This window comes from Leptodactylus fuscus, chromosome 7, assembly GCF_031893055.1.
Source record: "Leptodactylus fuscus isolate aLepFus1 chromosome 7, aLepFus1.hap2, whole genome shotgun sequence".
NCBI classification, from domain to species: domain Eukaryota; kingdom Metazoa; phylum Chordata; class Amphibia; order Anura; family Leptodactylidae; genus Leptodactylus; species Leptodactylus fuscus.
This window is the reverse complement of record NC_134271.1, coordinates 108592063-108606508: the sequence shown is the minus strand read 5'-3', so window position 1 is coordinate 108606508 and position 14446 is coordinate 108592063. Positions and strand designations below refer to the sequence as shown.

The 14446-nt window shown below is 40.9% G+C and overlaps 1 protein-coding gene across 3 annotated transcripts in view; it reads right to left on the bottom strand.

The window, feature by feature from the left end:
• Positions 1-14446, bottom strand: part of ARMH4 (armadillo like helical domain containing 4) — a 115332-nt gene that overhangs the window by 10539 nt on the left and 90347 nt on the right. For 2 of the 3 annotated variants that reach the window (XM_075282758.1, XM_075282759.1), the window contains exon 6: positions 1496-1533. In XM_075282758.1, the coding sequence (XP_075138859.1) occupies positions 1496-1533 (38 nt within the window). The remainder of the gene's footprint in view (positions 1-1495; positions 1534-14446) is intronic. The other variant, XM_075282760.1, reaches the window with a different exon arrangement.

Here is a 14446-nt window from a genome sequence, read left to right as displayed (position 1 = left end):
TCTTCCACTTTGCTGTGGCTTTAAAACGTAGCATTTTCCTCTGCAGCATTTTGATCCCCCAGCCTCAAAGGGTTTTCCATATCCCTATTCTTATAATAGGACATCAATGTCAGATAGATGGGGCCTGACACCCAACACACCCACCAATCAGCTGTTTAAAGAGGCCACAGTACTAAGGTCAGTGCTGCCTCCTCTTTACAGGCTGTGATGTCATGTTGATAAGTCACTTGGTCTGCTTGCAGATCAATCTCATGCAAGTGAATAAGAATGAGCCGCAATACCAGGCACTGCTACTATACAATGTACAACCCTATGTCTGGTATTCAATGAAGAATCCTTGCCATTCACCTGAGTGCCATGGTCTTCTCAATCAGCTGATCGAAAGTGGCTTCAGATGTCAGACATTCCCTGATCTGATATCGATGACCTTGTCTAAAGATAAGTCATCAATATCATAATCTAGTAATACATACTTTAAAGAGGACCTTTCACCTCCTGAGGCACATGCGGTTTAATACACTGCTAGAAAGCCGACAGTGCGCTGAATTCAGTTTTCCCATTCTGTTCCCCGGTGAAGAGCTACACTGTCAGAAGGGCGTTTCTGATAGTCGGTCAGGAACGTCTTTTCTCACAGTAGTGTCTATTGTGCTGTACTGTGAGAGGGGGGGCGTTGCTTACCACCTGGCGATGAGCGGTGAGGTACTATCAGGAGGGGAGGAGGTGTTCCTCACCGCTCTCACAGTACAGCGCAATAAACGCTACTGTAAGGAAGGGCTTTCCTGACAGACTGTCAGAAACACCCTTCTGACAGTGAAGAGCTATGGTACCATTACCTATAGCTCTTCACCGGGGAACAGAATGTGAAAGCTGATAGTGCACTGAATTCCGTGCACTGTCAGGTTTCTAGTGGTTTATGAAACCGCATGTGCCCCAGGAGGTGAAAGGTCCTCTTTAATACACACTGTTCAATTACTGAGTTCAATGTATACTGTATCTCTCCTCACTCCACTAAAACTTCATTCTTCCGGTGCTAAGCACAACTACATAATACTAAATAATAACATTCCAAGAGCTGTTGCATAAAGGGATTGTGCAGGACTTCAAAAACATGGCTGCTTTCTAGTTCTCAGGAAGTGACATCATGTCCGTTGGTCAAAAATATTCTCAGTTATATTTGCTAACATTACTCAGAGGGAAAATCTGGTAAAGCTATGGGGATGCTTACAGTACTGGCATCACTATAGTGCCACTTCAACATATTTGGTCCCTGGCGCCAAGTTGATTTTGGCTCTCTGCAATAAGCTGAGCCATGAGCTCTTCCCTCTGCTTTGAGTGACGGTTGCAGTGTCCAACCAGGAGACCACTAAAATATATTTAAAATGAATCCTGATACTACCAGCACCCGCACAGTTAATTTAACAGATTCTCCAGGGCTCCTATCTAGTTTTAGCCTTAACAATTGAAAAAAAGAATTAGAGATAAGATTGAGAAATACCTTTACCTTATCTTTCAGCTTCTCCATCCAACTTCTTACTAAAAAAGATAACGAGAAATAATAATTAGAAAAATAAGGAGCAAACCGAAATGTGAAGGCGGTATAAACAATGATATACATCATACTATCTATGGAAACAGCTAATTCTAGACTATTTGAAACTACATTTCGCATGTGCAATGGGAAAGTTTATGGCACCTATACCGAACATATCCATAGGGCCCTAGGCTTCGTTGTGAAAGTATGCCAAGAGGTTTTCTCAGGGTAAGCACCTAACATAATGCCTGAACACGAGAGAAGGTAAGTTATTGCGGTTATGATCATAAATTGACATCTTGTCATTGACATCTAGTTGAAAATGAACTTTCTTCAACGTGTGTGTCTTGTGCGGATGTCACTCTGCGGAATATAGGCAAGGCTTCCCCAAAAAAATGTGGCTTAAATGCGGCAAAATGCGCCAGAAGTGTAAAATTCTGTCCTAAAGTAAGTGAATGCACAGAGTTTTTTTGGTCAGCATTTTGGTCAGGAAAAGTCTGCTTAGTAAAAATTGTGTGGCGTTTTTTGGCACGTTTTTTATAGGTGTTTTTTGAATGTGGCCATGCATTATCTTCTTAAATACGCCTCGCGTTTTTTGAGGCAATTCTTGTCAATTCCGCGTAAAAAAAAATGCGCCAAATTCCGCATCCAAAAACCATGATGCAGATTTACCGCCTCCCATTGACTTGCATTGATTCTTTTCAGGTGGAATCCGCCTGAAGAATAGACATGTCGATCCTTTTTTCCACTAGCGGAAAATACTGCTAGTGGAAAACAATTACAAGCGAATTACATAGGACTGTATGGTGAGGCGTGTTTTGGAGGAGGATTTTGAGGCGAATTTTGCCTCAAAATCCTGACCAAAAAACGCTGTGTGAACTCAGCTTTAGGGTACGCTCACAGGAGGCAAATAAAGAGGAGTTCCACTTCATTTTCTGCCACCGTATTTGGCCGCCATGACATGCTTTATACAGTCCAAATGGAAATACTAGCAGAGATAAGCTCATACTGTAATACTGAAGGGCACCAAATTTCTATAGGTGCCATGTTACAGTTCCTTACCATTCAAAGCTTCTACGGAGCTGTAACGCCTGTAATGCGGCCATGTACAATAAGCCTAAGGGGCACAACTTCTATACTAGAGTGCATTAACTCTTCATTCCCCTTGTGCCATCAGTTCTAATCCCAGCTGTAGTACTAATACATTTAGACAGGCAAGAAAACCATGTGGCGAAGGGAAAAAGCCACACACTTAGTGTAAGTTTATTCAGTATCAATGTCATGAAAGCCTCGGGGGTAACTGGGGCTCATGTGCGTCCCACTGGGACACGCTCTATCATTTCACTAAATGCAAAAACATGATTAAGTTGAAAAGCTCTCATTGTCACACAGCGGCAGTGTCTTCTGCCGCCATGAGGCATTCCCGCTCTCTTTTGAAGACGATATTAGAGTTGTGTTAATATTTAATATTGCAGAGATGTTCTTTTTGTTAATAATACCCTGAGGCTGTTGAAGACCTTAAATACAGCTGTGACATAGTGCTCAGTGCAGAATAATCGCACGCTTGTATAAACAGAAGTATTATCTTCCATGTAGGATATCAGCAGTCGTTCAAAAACAGGGTACTTTATAGACATAGTTATTATAGGGTTTATGTAAATCGGAAGCTGGAACGGTACAGTGATAAGCTTCAGGACATATGGGTGTCTACATGATACCTTATGTGGTACATCCTGTTGATCTCGTCATTATATTTATAAAGTGCCTATATATCAACATCATATAGGATAATGGTCAACATCATATAGGATAGCATAACAACATCATGGCCAAATAACAGTGACTACCAGTTCTAAATGGTATAGCTACCACCTTACATTGCAAAAAAATATATACTGTAATGCGTTCAAAATTACAGTCCAGGAAGATCCCTTTAATTAGCAATACATGAGTAGATATTACAGTATAATGGTCTTACATAATTTACTTCATGTAAATCCAAGTTTGCAGTATATAGCATTTATATATACCTACAGAAATTATTCTTTTGCATATATTTTATACTGAGCACAAATAACAAAGTTCTGTCAATGCACTGATACTATCTTGATATGCCTTGGTTTGTGCAAAGACCATCCATTCCATGTCTTCATTCCCTTACATATGTCAGTAAGTATACAACTAAAGCCTTATGTACAGTGGTGTAGCTAAAGTCTTGTGGGCCCGGGTGCAAACTTTTGTCTGGGGCCTCCTACCCCCTTCCTAGAGTGAATTCTTGATAGTGGCGGTTATGGATGCTGAAGCAATATCTCAGATACTTGAAAGGGATAAAGATTTAGTACCCACAACTGCAGCTATCAAAAATGCAGTGAGCGAGCAGTGCAGCGCCCGGCATGTAAACAATACTGGGACAGTATTACGTGCTCCACAGTGAACCCCACACAGTATTATCTGCTCCACAGTGGACCCCACACAGTATTACGTTCTCCACTGTGGCCTCCAAACGGTATTACGTGCACCACAGTGGCCTCCAAACAGTATTAAGTGCTTACCAGTGGCCCCCACACAGTATTATATGTTTACAGTGGCCCCACGCTGTATTATATGCTCACAGTGGCCCCCACAGAGAATTCTATGCTCACAGTGGTCCCCACAAAGTATTAGGTGCTGACAGTGCCCACCCCCCATCAGAGCCTGAACCCCCATCCCCCCTCTTTTTCACACACAGCCTACACCCCCATATGCCTCTTTTGCCCACACACAACCTGTACCCCCCATTCCCCCTCCTACTCACACACAGCCTGCATCCCCATTCCCCTCTCTTGCTCACATATATCCTGCACCCCATATACCCCTCTTGCTCACACAAAACCTGCATGCCCATTCCCCCCTCTTGCTCACACACAACCTGTACCCCCATTCCCCCCTTTTTCTCACACACAGCCTGCACCCCCATTCCCCCTCTTGCTCACACAAAGGCTGTACCCCCATTTCCCCTCTTTCTCATACATGTTCTCTTCTTCCTTACCTTCCATCAGTCTCATTCCTTGCAGTTTTCACACTGTCCTGTACAATCCAGATAGCTCCGCCCACACAAGAGTCTGATCATATCCTAGTGGGCTAATGGACCAAAGATGACATCATGATGTCATGAAAGGTCCTTTAGTCCACTAGGATTTAGCAACTACCACAAGAAGTGCCCCAGAGCGGATGCTCAGCCTAGGACAGGTGAATATTAAGTATTTTTTATTTTTATACACCTCCCCTAGGTTTGCATTTAATGGAAAGGGGTACAGTCAGGCCCCTTTCCATTAACAATATAGCAGTCGGGGAACAAGGTTTCCCCAACCTCTGTGGTCTGGGGATCTGGCCATTTCCAGCTAGCCGTGGGCCCCATACAACTCCGGGCGCAGTCGCACTCCCTGCGAACATGATCATTATGCCACTGCTTATGTATATATGCATAATTTCAGAACTAAATAACAGCATAATAACACAATGTGAAAGAGACTATAGTCTCAAGTAAATACTTATGTAGCATTAGTAATATTAAATCGATAAATTAGGAAGGAATCCAGCGTCACCAGGAACTTTAAAAAATCATCATTTATTTCATCTTTAAAAAAGTTTTAACAGCATACCGGAGATGGCAAGTACACGTACATGGAGCTATTGCTAGGCTACGCGTTTCGGAACTACATCGGTTCCTTCGTCATGGCATATTTTTCTACAGTAATATTAAATGTTTTCATGTAAATATGGGAATCTTTAGCCTTATAGTTTGCAAAGTTTACAAAACTAAAGTCTGGGAATTCTGGCTGATACAATAGATTTCTTGTACTGAGACACCTGGTTTATAATAATTAAAGGGGTTGAGTATTCTGGACAATTCCGTTTTATTAAAATAGCCCCAATAATAAGATAATCAAAGGGTGTCCCAATAATGGGACCACCAGGAATCAGTAGAGATCTGCGATAGATGGTGGATGTTCAAAGTATTTGCAATTTTACATTGCAGAACATTTTTCTGAAACTGTTCTACAGTTTTTAGACACACTTTTCACAGATGGGTGATCCCTGTGTGAACATTTTTCTTATGTTTAATTTTTAAAGGAAATTGAAAAATGTCCATCTTTCCCCTTCTGATATGTGTTCTATGTTCTACTGGGAATAAAATATGGGTATATGAGATTTCCAAATCATTGCATTCTTGTTTTCTTTACATTTTACACAGCGTCCCAGCTCTTTGTAATTGAGGTTGTACATACAGTTTCTAAATGTCCCCCATTATTAACTATTTGTCATACTGAATGGCTTCTGATCTGTAACATGGACCTGTTAGCATCCACACGTTTGTTGAAAACTAAACTAAACTTTGAGCAACTTTTGATTTTCTGAAAGTATTTGTGTCATTAATACATTTTGTAAGATACTTTATTAAAAATTTTGTCTCCTTTCCATGATATCCTGCATCTCCCTATTCTTTCTCTTTGAAAGCTGTTCCGGCCTCTCGCTGAGTAGCTTTGTATGGAGTACGGGGCTTTGTAGAGTAGAGAAAGTGAGAGCTGGTCGAGGGTCATTTCACACATCTCAAGCATTGTAAGGCCGGGTCCCCACGGGTCGGAAATGCTGCAACCACGTGAATCAGATGGGGCAGTCCCAGTTCTCCACTGCTGTCCTGCCATCCCAGGCCATTATTCTGAACTCTATATACTACACTCTATATACTGATGCCTATATAAGTATATGGGGTGCAGTATACAGTGATCAGTAACAGACTGTACTAATCCCTTTATTCTATAGGGGCCTGGGACCTCCACTCAGATGCCTTCACGTCCTCAATATCTCAGACCTGGGTGGAGGAGCGACAGCTTTTGTGTTATACATTATGTGAAGAAAGCTGACAGATCCTCTTTAAACTAAAGGCTTGTCCACATGGTCATATTTTGTTTTTTTTGTAACAGTAAGGAAAAGGACATCCTTTTCTTTGATGCTTTATGATTATAAGTCATTGTACTTTTAGCATGCACTATTTTCACCATAGCGTCAAGGACTTGGCTCGAAGAAGGTCAATGGGTATATTGCTTGGATACAGTAAAGGCCTTCTTCCACACACAGCATTGTATTACAGGAAGCTTAGCTTTCAGTCTTCTCAAACCAAAGACAAAGAAGGTTTATTCAGCAAGGAATAACATTGAGTGTATCCTCAACATTGCCACTTGGATGACAGACTGTCCTTCCATTCTTCTTCCATCTGTTGACCTTCAGTAACCCCAGATGTAAGACAAACCATTTATGTAATGGAAAAAAGAGACACCTTGCTAGGAGTACTCTGAAAGTATTCTGTATAAATATAGATTTCCCCGCTGATCTTGTATTTTTTTTTATCAAAAACAACCACAAATACTTTTTACTTCTGCATCTGCTGGCAATTACAGAGCACTTCGTGCCACAATTACATAAAATATACTTTTTTTTTCTCTATCAAATCATTTACAGCAGCCCAGCATGGTGCGCACTACATACTGCGTACAATGAAGGGAAAGCTCCAGTGGTTCCCACTCATAAAGGACGCAAGTGCTTTACTTGTAATATAACGCAGTATGGGCAGAAACGGATATAATAGTTTTCGCTAAGTAAGTTGTACAAAGCCTCCTGCGTTCTGCCTACGGCACAATATGGTACAATCTTTTATACGTAGTTAGTGGGTTGAAAAAAAGATCTAGGTCCATCATGTTCACCTGTTTCATACGTATAAACCCAAATTGATCCATAAGAAGGTAAAGAAATACTCTGTTGATGGTTTCAATTTAAAAAAAAATTCCTTCTTTAGCCCTTCTGGAACTTAAGACAGATCCCTGGAAGAACACTACATTAAAGGGTTATTGCCATCTGGATAAAAGGCTGTGAAGATGGGAAAAACTGAGCCTAAATCAGGAACCTAAGGGTAAGTTCACACGGGATTTTGGTCAGGATTTTGAGGCCGTATCCGCCTGAAAATCCTGACCAAAAAGACAGCTACCATTAAATTCAATGGGAGACGGTCAGTTCTTTTTTCTGGGAGCCGTTTGTTCCGGCTTCCGGAAAAAATAAGCGAGATACTCATTCTTTCAGGACATTCCCTCCTCCCGACTAGGCCCATTTATTTGGATTACGAGACTGGATGCTGGTGCACTGCACCGGTATTCAGTCGCAACCACCCGTACTTTGGACAGGAACCTGAGGTGGCCTCTTCTTCAGGTTCCGGACCAAAAAAAACCCATGTGAACTTACCCTAAGATGTACAGTGCAGCATTGCTGATCTACACTATTCCCATAATGCCTACGGGGTGAATGCGAGTTAAAGAAACAGTATAGCACCTTAAGGGTATGTTCACATTGCGGAAACCAAATTTCACCATGTGAACTCTCCGCGCAGCTAGCCATGACGAGATGTGGATGCAGTGCACCAGCAGTCAGTCGCGGCATTCTGCTCCTGAATAGGCCCGAATGAATGGGCCTAATCAGGAGGGAGTCTCACGCCACGTACGCCCCCGCAGTTTCATCCCCAGAATCCGTGGGAAGAAGGGGCATCTCGCTTCTATTTCCTGCTAGCGGAAAAAATGCCAGCGGGGAAAAAAAGCAAGCACCTCTCATTCAAATGAATGGGAGCCTTTTTTGCAGGCAGATTTTGAGGTGGATTCTGCGTCAAAATCTGCCTGCAAAAAACTCCAGGTGAACATACCCTAACAGTATCTACACTGTTTCCATAGCTTCGCAGTTACAAAAATGGATATGTGCTACACTGTTTCCATAGCTCTCATTCACCTCTATGGGAGTTATGGAAACAGCGTAGAGCAGCATAGGGATTGAGATTTAGGAGCAGTTATTCTCATATCAGCAGCGATATGTTGTGATTGGAATAACTCTAGCCCGATATATTGTGGTTTACAAGGAAGATATCTAGTTCCTTTATAATGCACACCATACCCTCCACCATTTCCAAATCCCGCAGGATCATATACCATCATTTTACAGTTCACACAGTAAAGTAATGCTTCCAGACTTTGTCATGAAATTGCTCTTCCTTTAACAGTAAGAAGGGATCCCACGTTTTTTCTTCAGCTTTTGGAACATATAATTTATTTCGTAGATCTATCAGGAACATTTATATATGAATAAGTCATATTAATAATAAATATCAGCATATCATATATTAAGAAATCATATCCTTGTTAGTCCTCTCTTCGATAGATTAGATACATTTAATCTTGATAATCTGTCTACATAAGTGAGATGTAAAAAACGGGCCTGCGTGTGCTGATGGGCTCCTGGGATGTGAAAAGGCTGCCAAAGCAGAGCTGTGGTTTTCCATGGATGCAGATTCAGGAAAACATCAGGAAAAAATCGCATAGCTCAGTACCTTAACTGCATATCTTTGTTCAAGTCCAATGTGCAGTTTTCACCATGCTGATTCTACAGAAAATGAAGCCTATTTGTTAATACTTACATTAAAGTGGAACTCTTAGTAAATATAACCTGCGTACATAAATTGTTTCCCTCTGGTCCATCATATGTGAATTTCCAAGGTGCTCTGTGCACTATAAGTCCTAACCATCACGGGAAAGAAGGTGGTTGAAAGCTACTAGGCTCCACATATGACTCCTCCAGCTCTGCAGCTATTGGCTAAAGTGTTACTTCCCAGACTTCCTGTTCTTCCCTTCACTCTCCACATAATACTAGTAATGGTGAGATTTGTTTTCTCTTCTAGGTAATTTCCTCTGTATACTGTTGCAAATTCAGGAGAAAGAAGTTTCAAAAAGCAGAGAGCTCTCAGTATTAGCAGATCAGATTACATGCAGAAGAGCAGGAAGTCTGAGAGGTGCAACTTCATCCAATAGCTGCAGAGCAGGAAGTGATGTCAGAGGGCCTTCTCCTATACAGAAGCCATGTTCTCCTAAACATCCAGCCATTTTGCTATCATCTGTGATTTTAGGGATTTACTGTGTACAGAGCCCCTTGGAAACTTGCATTGGAAGGACCAGAGTGAAATAATTACAGGTCCCTCATATGTTACATGATCTCAGTACCTCCATTACAATAACAATAGTTTCACTTTAAGACACAGGCTCTACAGCAATATTTCTTATTCAGTGTCTTGTAATGTGATTTTCTATCTGCTTTTCTGTCACTTGTGGGAGGAGCCTTCATTTTGAATGTAAAAAATAAATTATATTTCTAAATGATGCAAAATAATTTAAATTCTACAAAATTAATTGGATTTGCACTAATTGCAGACATGCCAACATTGCGTGATTTTTAATTTTTTTTTTATTATTTTTTTTTGCGGTCTTGGTCAGGAGGCATTGCATGTAAATATTAGATGTTGTGCTACACAATAAGAATACATTGGAGTATATTGACTAATACTGTATTAGGCGGAGGTCCCACATTGTGGAAATGCAGTTTTTTTTATTTGTTGTGTTTTTTTGAGCCGAAGTCAAGAATGGCTACAAAAGAAATGGGAAGTTCTTATACTACTACCTTCTTCTCAATCCACTCATGGTGTTGAGTCACAAAACTGCAACAAAATCTGCAACAAAAAAAGCTGCAGTTCTGCAATGTCAGGTTTTAGCCTTATGCTTGGTTCACACATCAGTATGCCATCCATCTGTTTGAATTCAGTTTGAGACTGAAAACGGACTAATGAACATACTGATTGTATACTGACACCTTTTTATGCTGATAGCAAACGCTATTGGGGAAAATTGTAAACAGAGTAATAATAAGGACATTTATTATATGTCCTTATCTCTTATTGGTTTACAGTTGCTACTTTTAATCCCCTTATCTGTCCTCTAGGGGGCGGACAGCATTTGCCATCAGCATAAAAAGGTGTCAGTATACAACCAGTATGTGTATCAGTCCGTTTTTAGTCTCAAACTGAATTCAAACAGACGGATAGCATACTGATGTGTGAACCAAGCCTTAGGCTGAGGCCACACATGGCAGTTTTTTGCAATTTTGTTACTGATTTTGCTGTAGTTTTTTGAGCCAAAGCTAGGAGTGGATTGCACAGAATGGAGAGGTATAAGCATTTCCTAGATATAAGCATTTCCTAGATATATTTTCCATTCCATCTGTAGTCACTCCTGGCTCATAATTCCACAGCAAAATCTGCAACAAAAAAAGCTGCTTTTCCTCAATGTGGGGCCTTAGCCTAGATGTATGTTCACACAGCAGATTCCGTCCCCCAAATCAATGGAAGACACTTCCTTCTTCATTTTTATCAGTGTGAACAGCTCCTAATGTTTAAGCAGTCTAAGATGCCAAATGTATCATAGTGGCTGACGCTGGATGATAAATCGGGTACATTTTTATATCTCATGTAAGTTTACACCACCAACTAGTTGGTTTAGTTATTGACATAAAATGCACCAAATTTTTTGCGGTGCTTTTTGATTCCTAATCTAACATTTTAAATCCTTACCCTTTTGTCAGACAAGGAAAAGTACATAAAATTCTCTAATAGGGTATATGAAAAGGTGTTTACTAGATCAGACAACCACTTTAATGTGAAAGCGTAAAAACGTATCTAAGCAGTACAGAGTAACTAACCGAAACCATTAGCGTAATTTTTTTTTTTTACATGTCTCTTAGATCTTAATGAGCAAACTTAGAAGTGGCTGAGCAGTCAATAGTTCTCTGTCTCCTCCTCTGAAAAATTAGCAGCAACCACTCCATTTGTTTGCATTGATTCTGATTTCTTCCGAGACAATCAATATGATCTACTAATATTCAATTAATCTCAATCCCTGGGATTTAACGCAGTACTAATCATTTTTGCTGTATTTCCCATTGCGAGCACTCTCCACTGTAATAAGCAATGCTTTCATTTCATTACTGCTGTAGTGTAAAGTTGATTCTTGTTGGTAATATGGATTTTTATATGAAGAAAGCGCGCATTATTTTTTAACATGTGATGTTTCAATGCACTTCAGTATGTGTAATGGAAGTATATCACCTGCTCCATATGATGTATCCTATAGATTTATTTGATTTTCTCCTCTACAGAAGTGTTCTATGGGTAAATGTGATCGATCAAAGATGGAGCTGTTTTATTATATAAATATTATTGATCTTGACGTAGATTATATTTGCTTTTGCCTGTACTATACTAAAATTCCTTTAATCCTGGCTGGAATATTCCAGGAATTTCTTATTTAATTTTGGACCTCAATGTAATTTTGACATACTTTGCGTCTCATTCATCACCATTGTCTAACTGGAATATAATTTACACGGTCTACATGTTTTAAAGTCACTGATTTCTTTATAAGGTAATTTACATAAGATACAAATTAGCAGATAACCTTAAAGAGGACCTTTCATGACTTGGGGCACATGTAGGTTTATATACCGCTTGAAAGCCAACAATGCGCTAAATTCAGCGCACTGTCGGCTTTCCCATTAGGTGCCCCTGGTGAAGAGCTATCGGTGCCGGTACCCTAGCTCTTCTCAGGCAGAAGGGCGTTCCTGACAGTCAGACAGGTACGCCCTTCCTCACAGCAGTGCCTATAGCACTGTACTGTGACAGCGGGGAGGAACGCCTCCCCAGTACTCGTCTATGGAAGAGTTCAGTTCTGTGAGTAGAGGCAGGTGGCGTTCCTCCCTGCTGTCACATTACAGCGCTATAGGGGCTGCTGCGAAGAAGGGCATATCTGACTGACTTTCTGGAACGCCCTTCTGCCTGTGAAGAGCTACGGTACCGGCACCGATAGTTCTTCGCCTGGGACACAGACCGTGAAAGCCGACAATGCGCTAAATTCAGCACACTGTCTGCTTTCCAACGGCCAGCAGTGTTTTTGCAGGTTTACTCATGTTACATGTTCCATGTAGAGAGGACTTTTATATTTTTGCTCAATATTTACTTTTTATGATTTTTTCTTATATATTAAGTAAATAAACTCAGTACTAGGGTTGAGCCGATCTTGAAATTTCAGGATCGTTTTTAAAATCCAATTTCTGATCATTTTCCATTTGAACCCGATCCCAATTCCGTTCCTAATGCAAGTCAATGGGATTTTTTTAATAATCGAAGATCGGATTTTAAAAACAATCCTATTCACTACACAGCATGGAGTCCGCTCCCCGTTCTTCTCGGTCCGGTCCTCTCTCATTGACATGCCTTCAGATCTCTGTGCGTGCCCCCACCTCCCTAGGCTAGTGATAGAGATGATGGAAGTAGGCGGGGCTTGTTGTGGCTTAGGAGAGTGTAGGCGGGGAGACTTGAATGCAAGCCCTGCCTTCTCCCAGCATCTCAAACACTGGTCTAGGGAGGCGGGGGCGCGCAGGACGCTCTAAAGGCATGTCAATGAGAGAGAAGAGGAGCAAGAAGAATGGGGAGCGGCAGCGGATCTGTGCAGATAAGTTGAGCAAAGTTCGTGAATAGATAGATACTATCTACTCTTCTGTTTCCTCCCTGCTGTGCCATATACAGGACTCTTTTACATCTCCATAACTGTACATTGACTTGTCTAGCTACTCTTCTGCTTCATCCCTGCTTGACTGTATACTAAGCTCTGCTACATCTGAGATGTCAATGTACAGTAGTATCTATCTATCTATCTATCTAGTATCTATCTACTTGCAAACTTCAGCCATGGCTTATTTTATGGAGAGTGCCTCGTCGTCCTCACAGCAACACAGAACAGAGTGATTTACCGCAGCCTGCCACTCTTCTGCTTCTTCCCTGCTACAACTCAGATTTAGCATAGCTGAGTATACAGTAAAACAGGGACGAAGCAGAAGAGTGGAAGGCTGCGGTAAATGCATAGGAATGAATGGACGCAGCGTCCAGCCGCTTAACCCCCTGCATGCCGGCTGCTTAACCCCCTGCATGCCGGCCACTTAAATTCATTCCTATGGGTGTGTGCTATTTGAAACGGGAGTTTCGAATAGTACTTGCTCATCTGATACTGTCTAAATGATCCCCTGATATATGGAATATGCACTCTGTGCAGGGGACGACCAGGTTGATACCTCTAATCCCAGTGTTATGGACAGCTATTCCAGGCAGGTCAAGAGATATTGGTGCAGGCAGAAACATGGTAAGTGGATAAACTGAGGTCAGGGCAAAGAAGCTAGAAACAGCTTTGCAGAAGACTGGCTAGCTAGGAACCTTTTTGCTCAGACAGCTTACTGTGGGAGAAGCTGTATTAAATAGCCCACAGCAGCAGTAGATTAGATGGGAGCAGACTGCAAGGTTTAGAGCTTGTTAATAGACTAGTGCACCCTGGCCATATTAACATCAGCAGATTTTCCTATATTTTCCCAGTCACAGAGATGAATGTCTGCCAAGGAATTTATGAGTGATTTCTAAGTTTTACAACAGATTGTAAGTTTTCTGTTCAGAACAAATTTGCATTAAATGACTTATGAGTTTGTGTAGGACGTCTGACATTGAGCGGTGTTTTGGGGATTACACATATCTTTTCTTATAGAAACTTGTATTAGTTGTATCATAGAAATCAAGAGAAGAGAGAATGTTTACTGAACTATGACCAAACCATAGGGGGTCCTAAGTTCTTCTCTTTTCTGCCTGGGAGACAGGATGGAATAAGGAAAGAATATATGGATGTCAGATGGATAAGTCTCATACAGGTTTCACAAGAACTGTGCATAAGACTCAAATGTAAAAAGAAAAAAAAGTGACAGAAGCCTTCGAAATAAAGTCCAAGTGTGATTTATACTTCTGTGGTCTTCTTTTCTTGCGGCCGTTCAATGTTGACTACTGCAAATTTTTTCTATATTTTATGGCTACTTTGGTACTATTGATTTCATTTTAGAAGCTCCAAATGATTTATGACCATTTTAATATTATTTTCTTTAAGAAGTAGTAAAAAGCAGAACAAATGGCTGGAATAGAAACTAAGC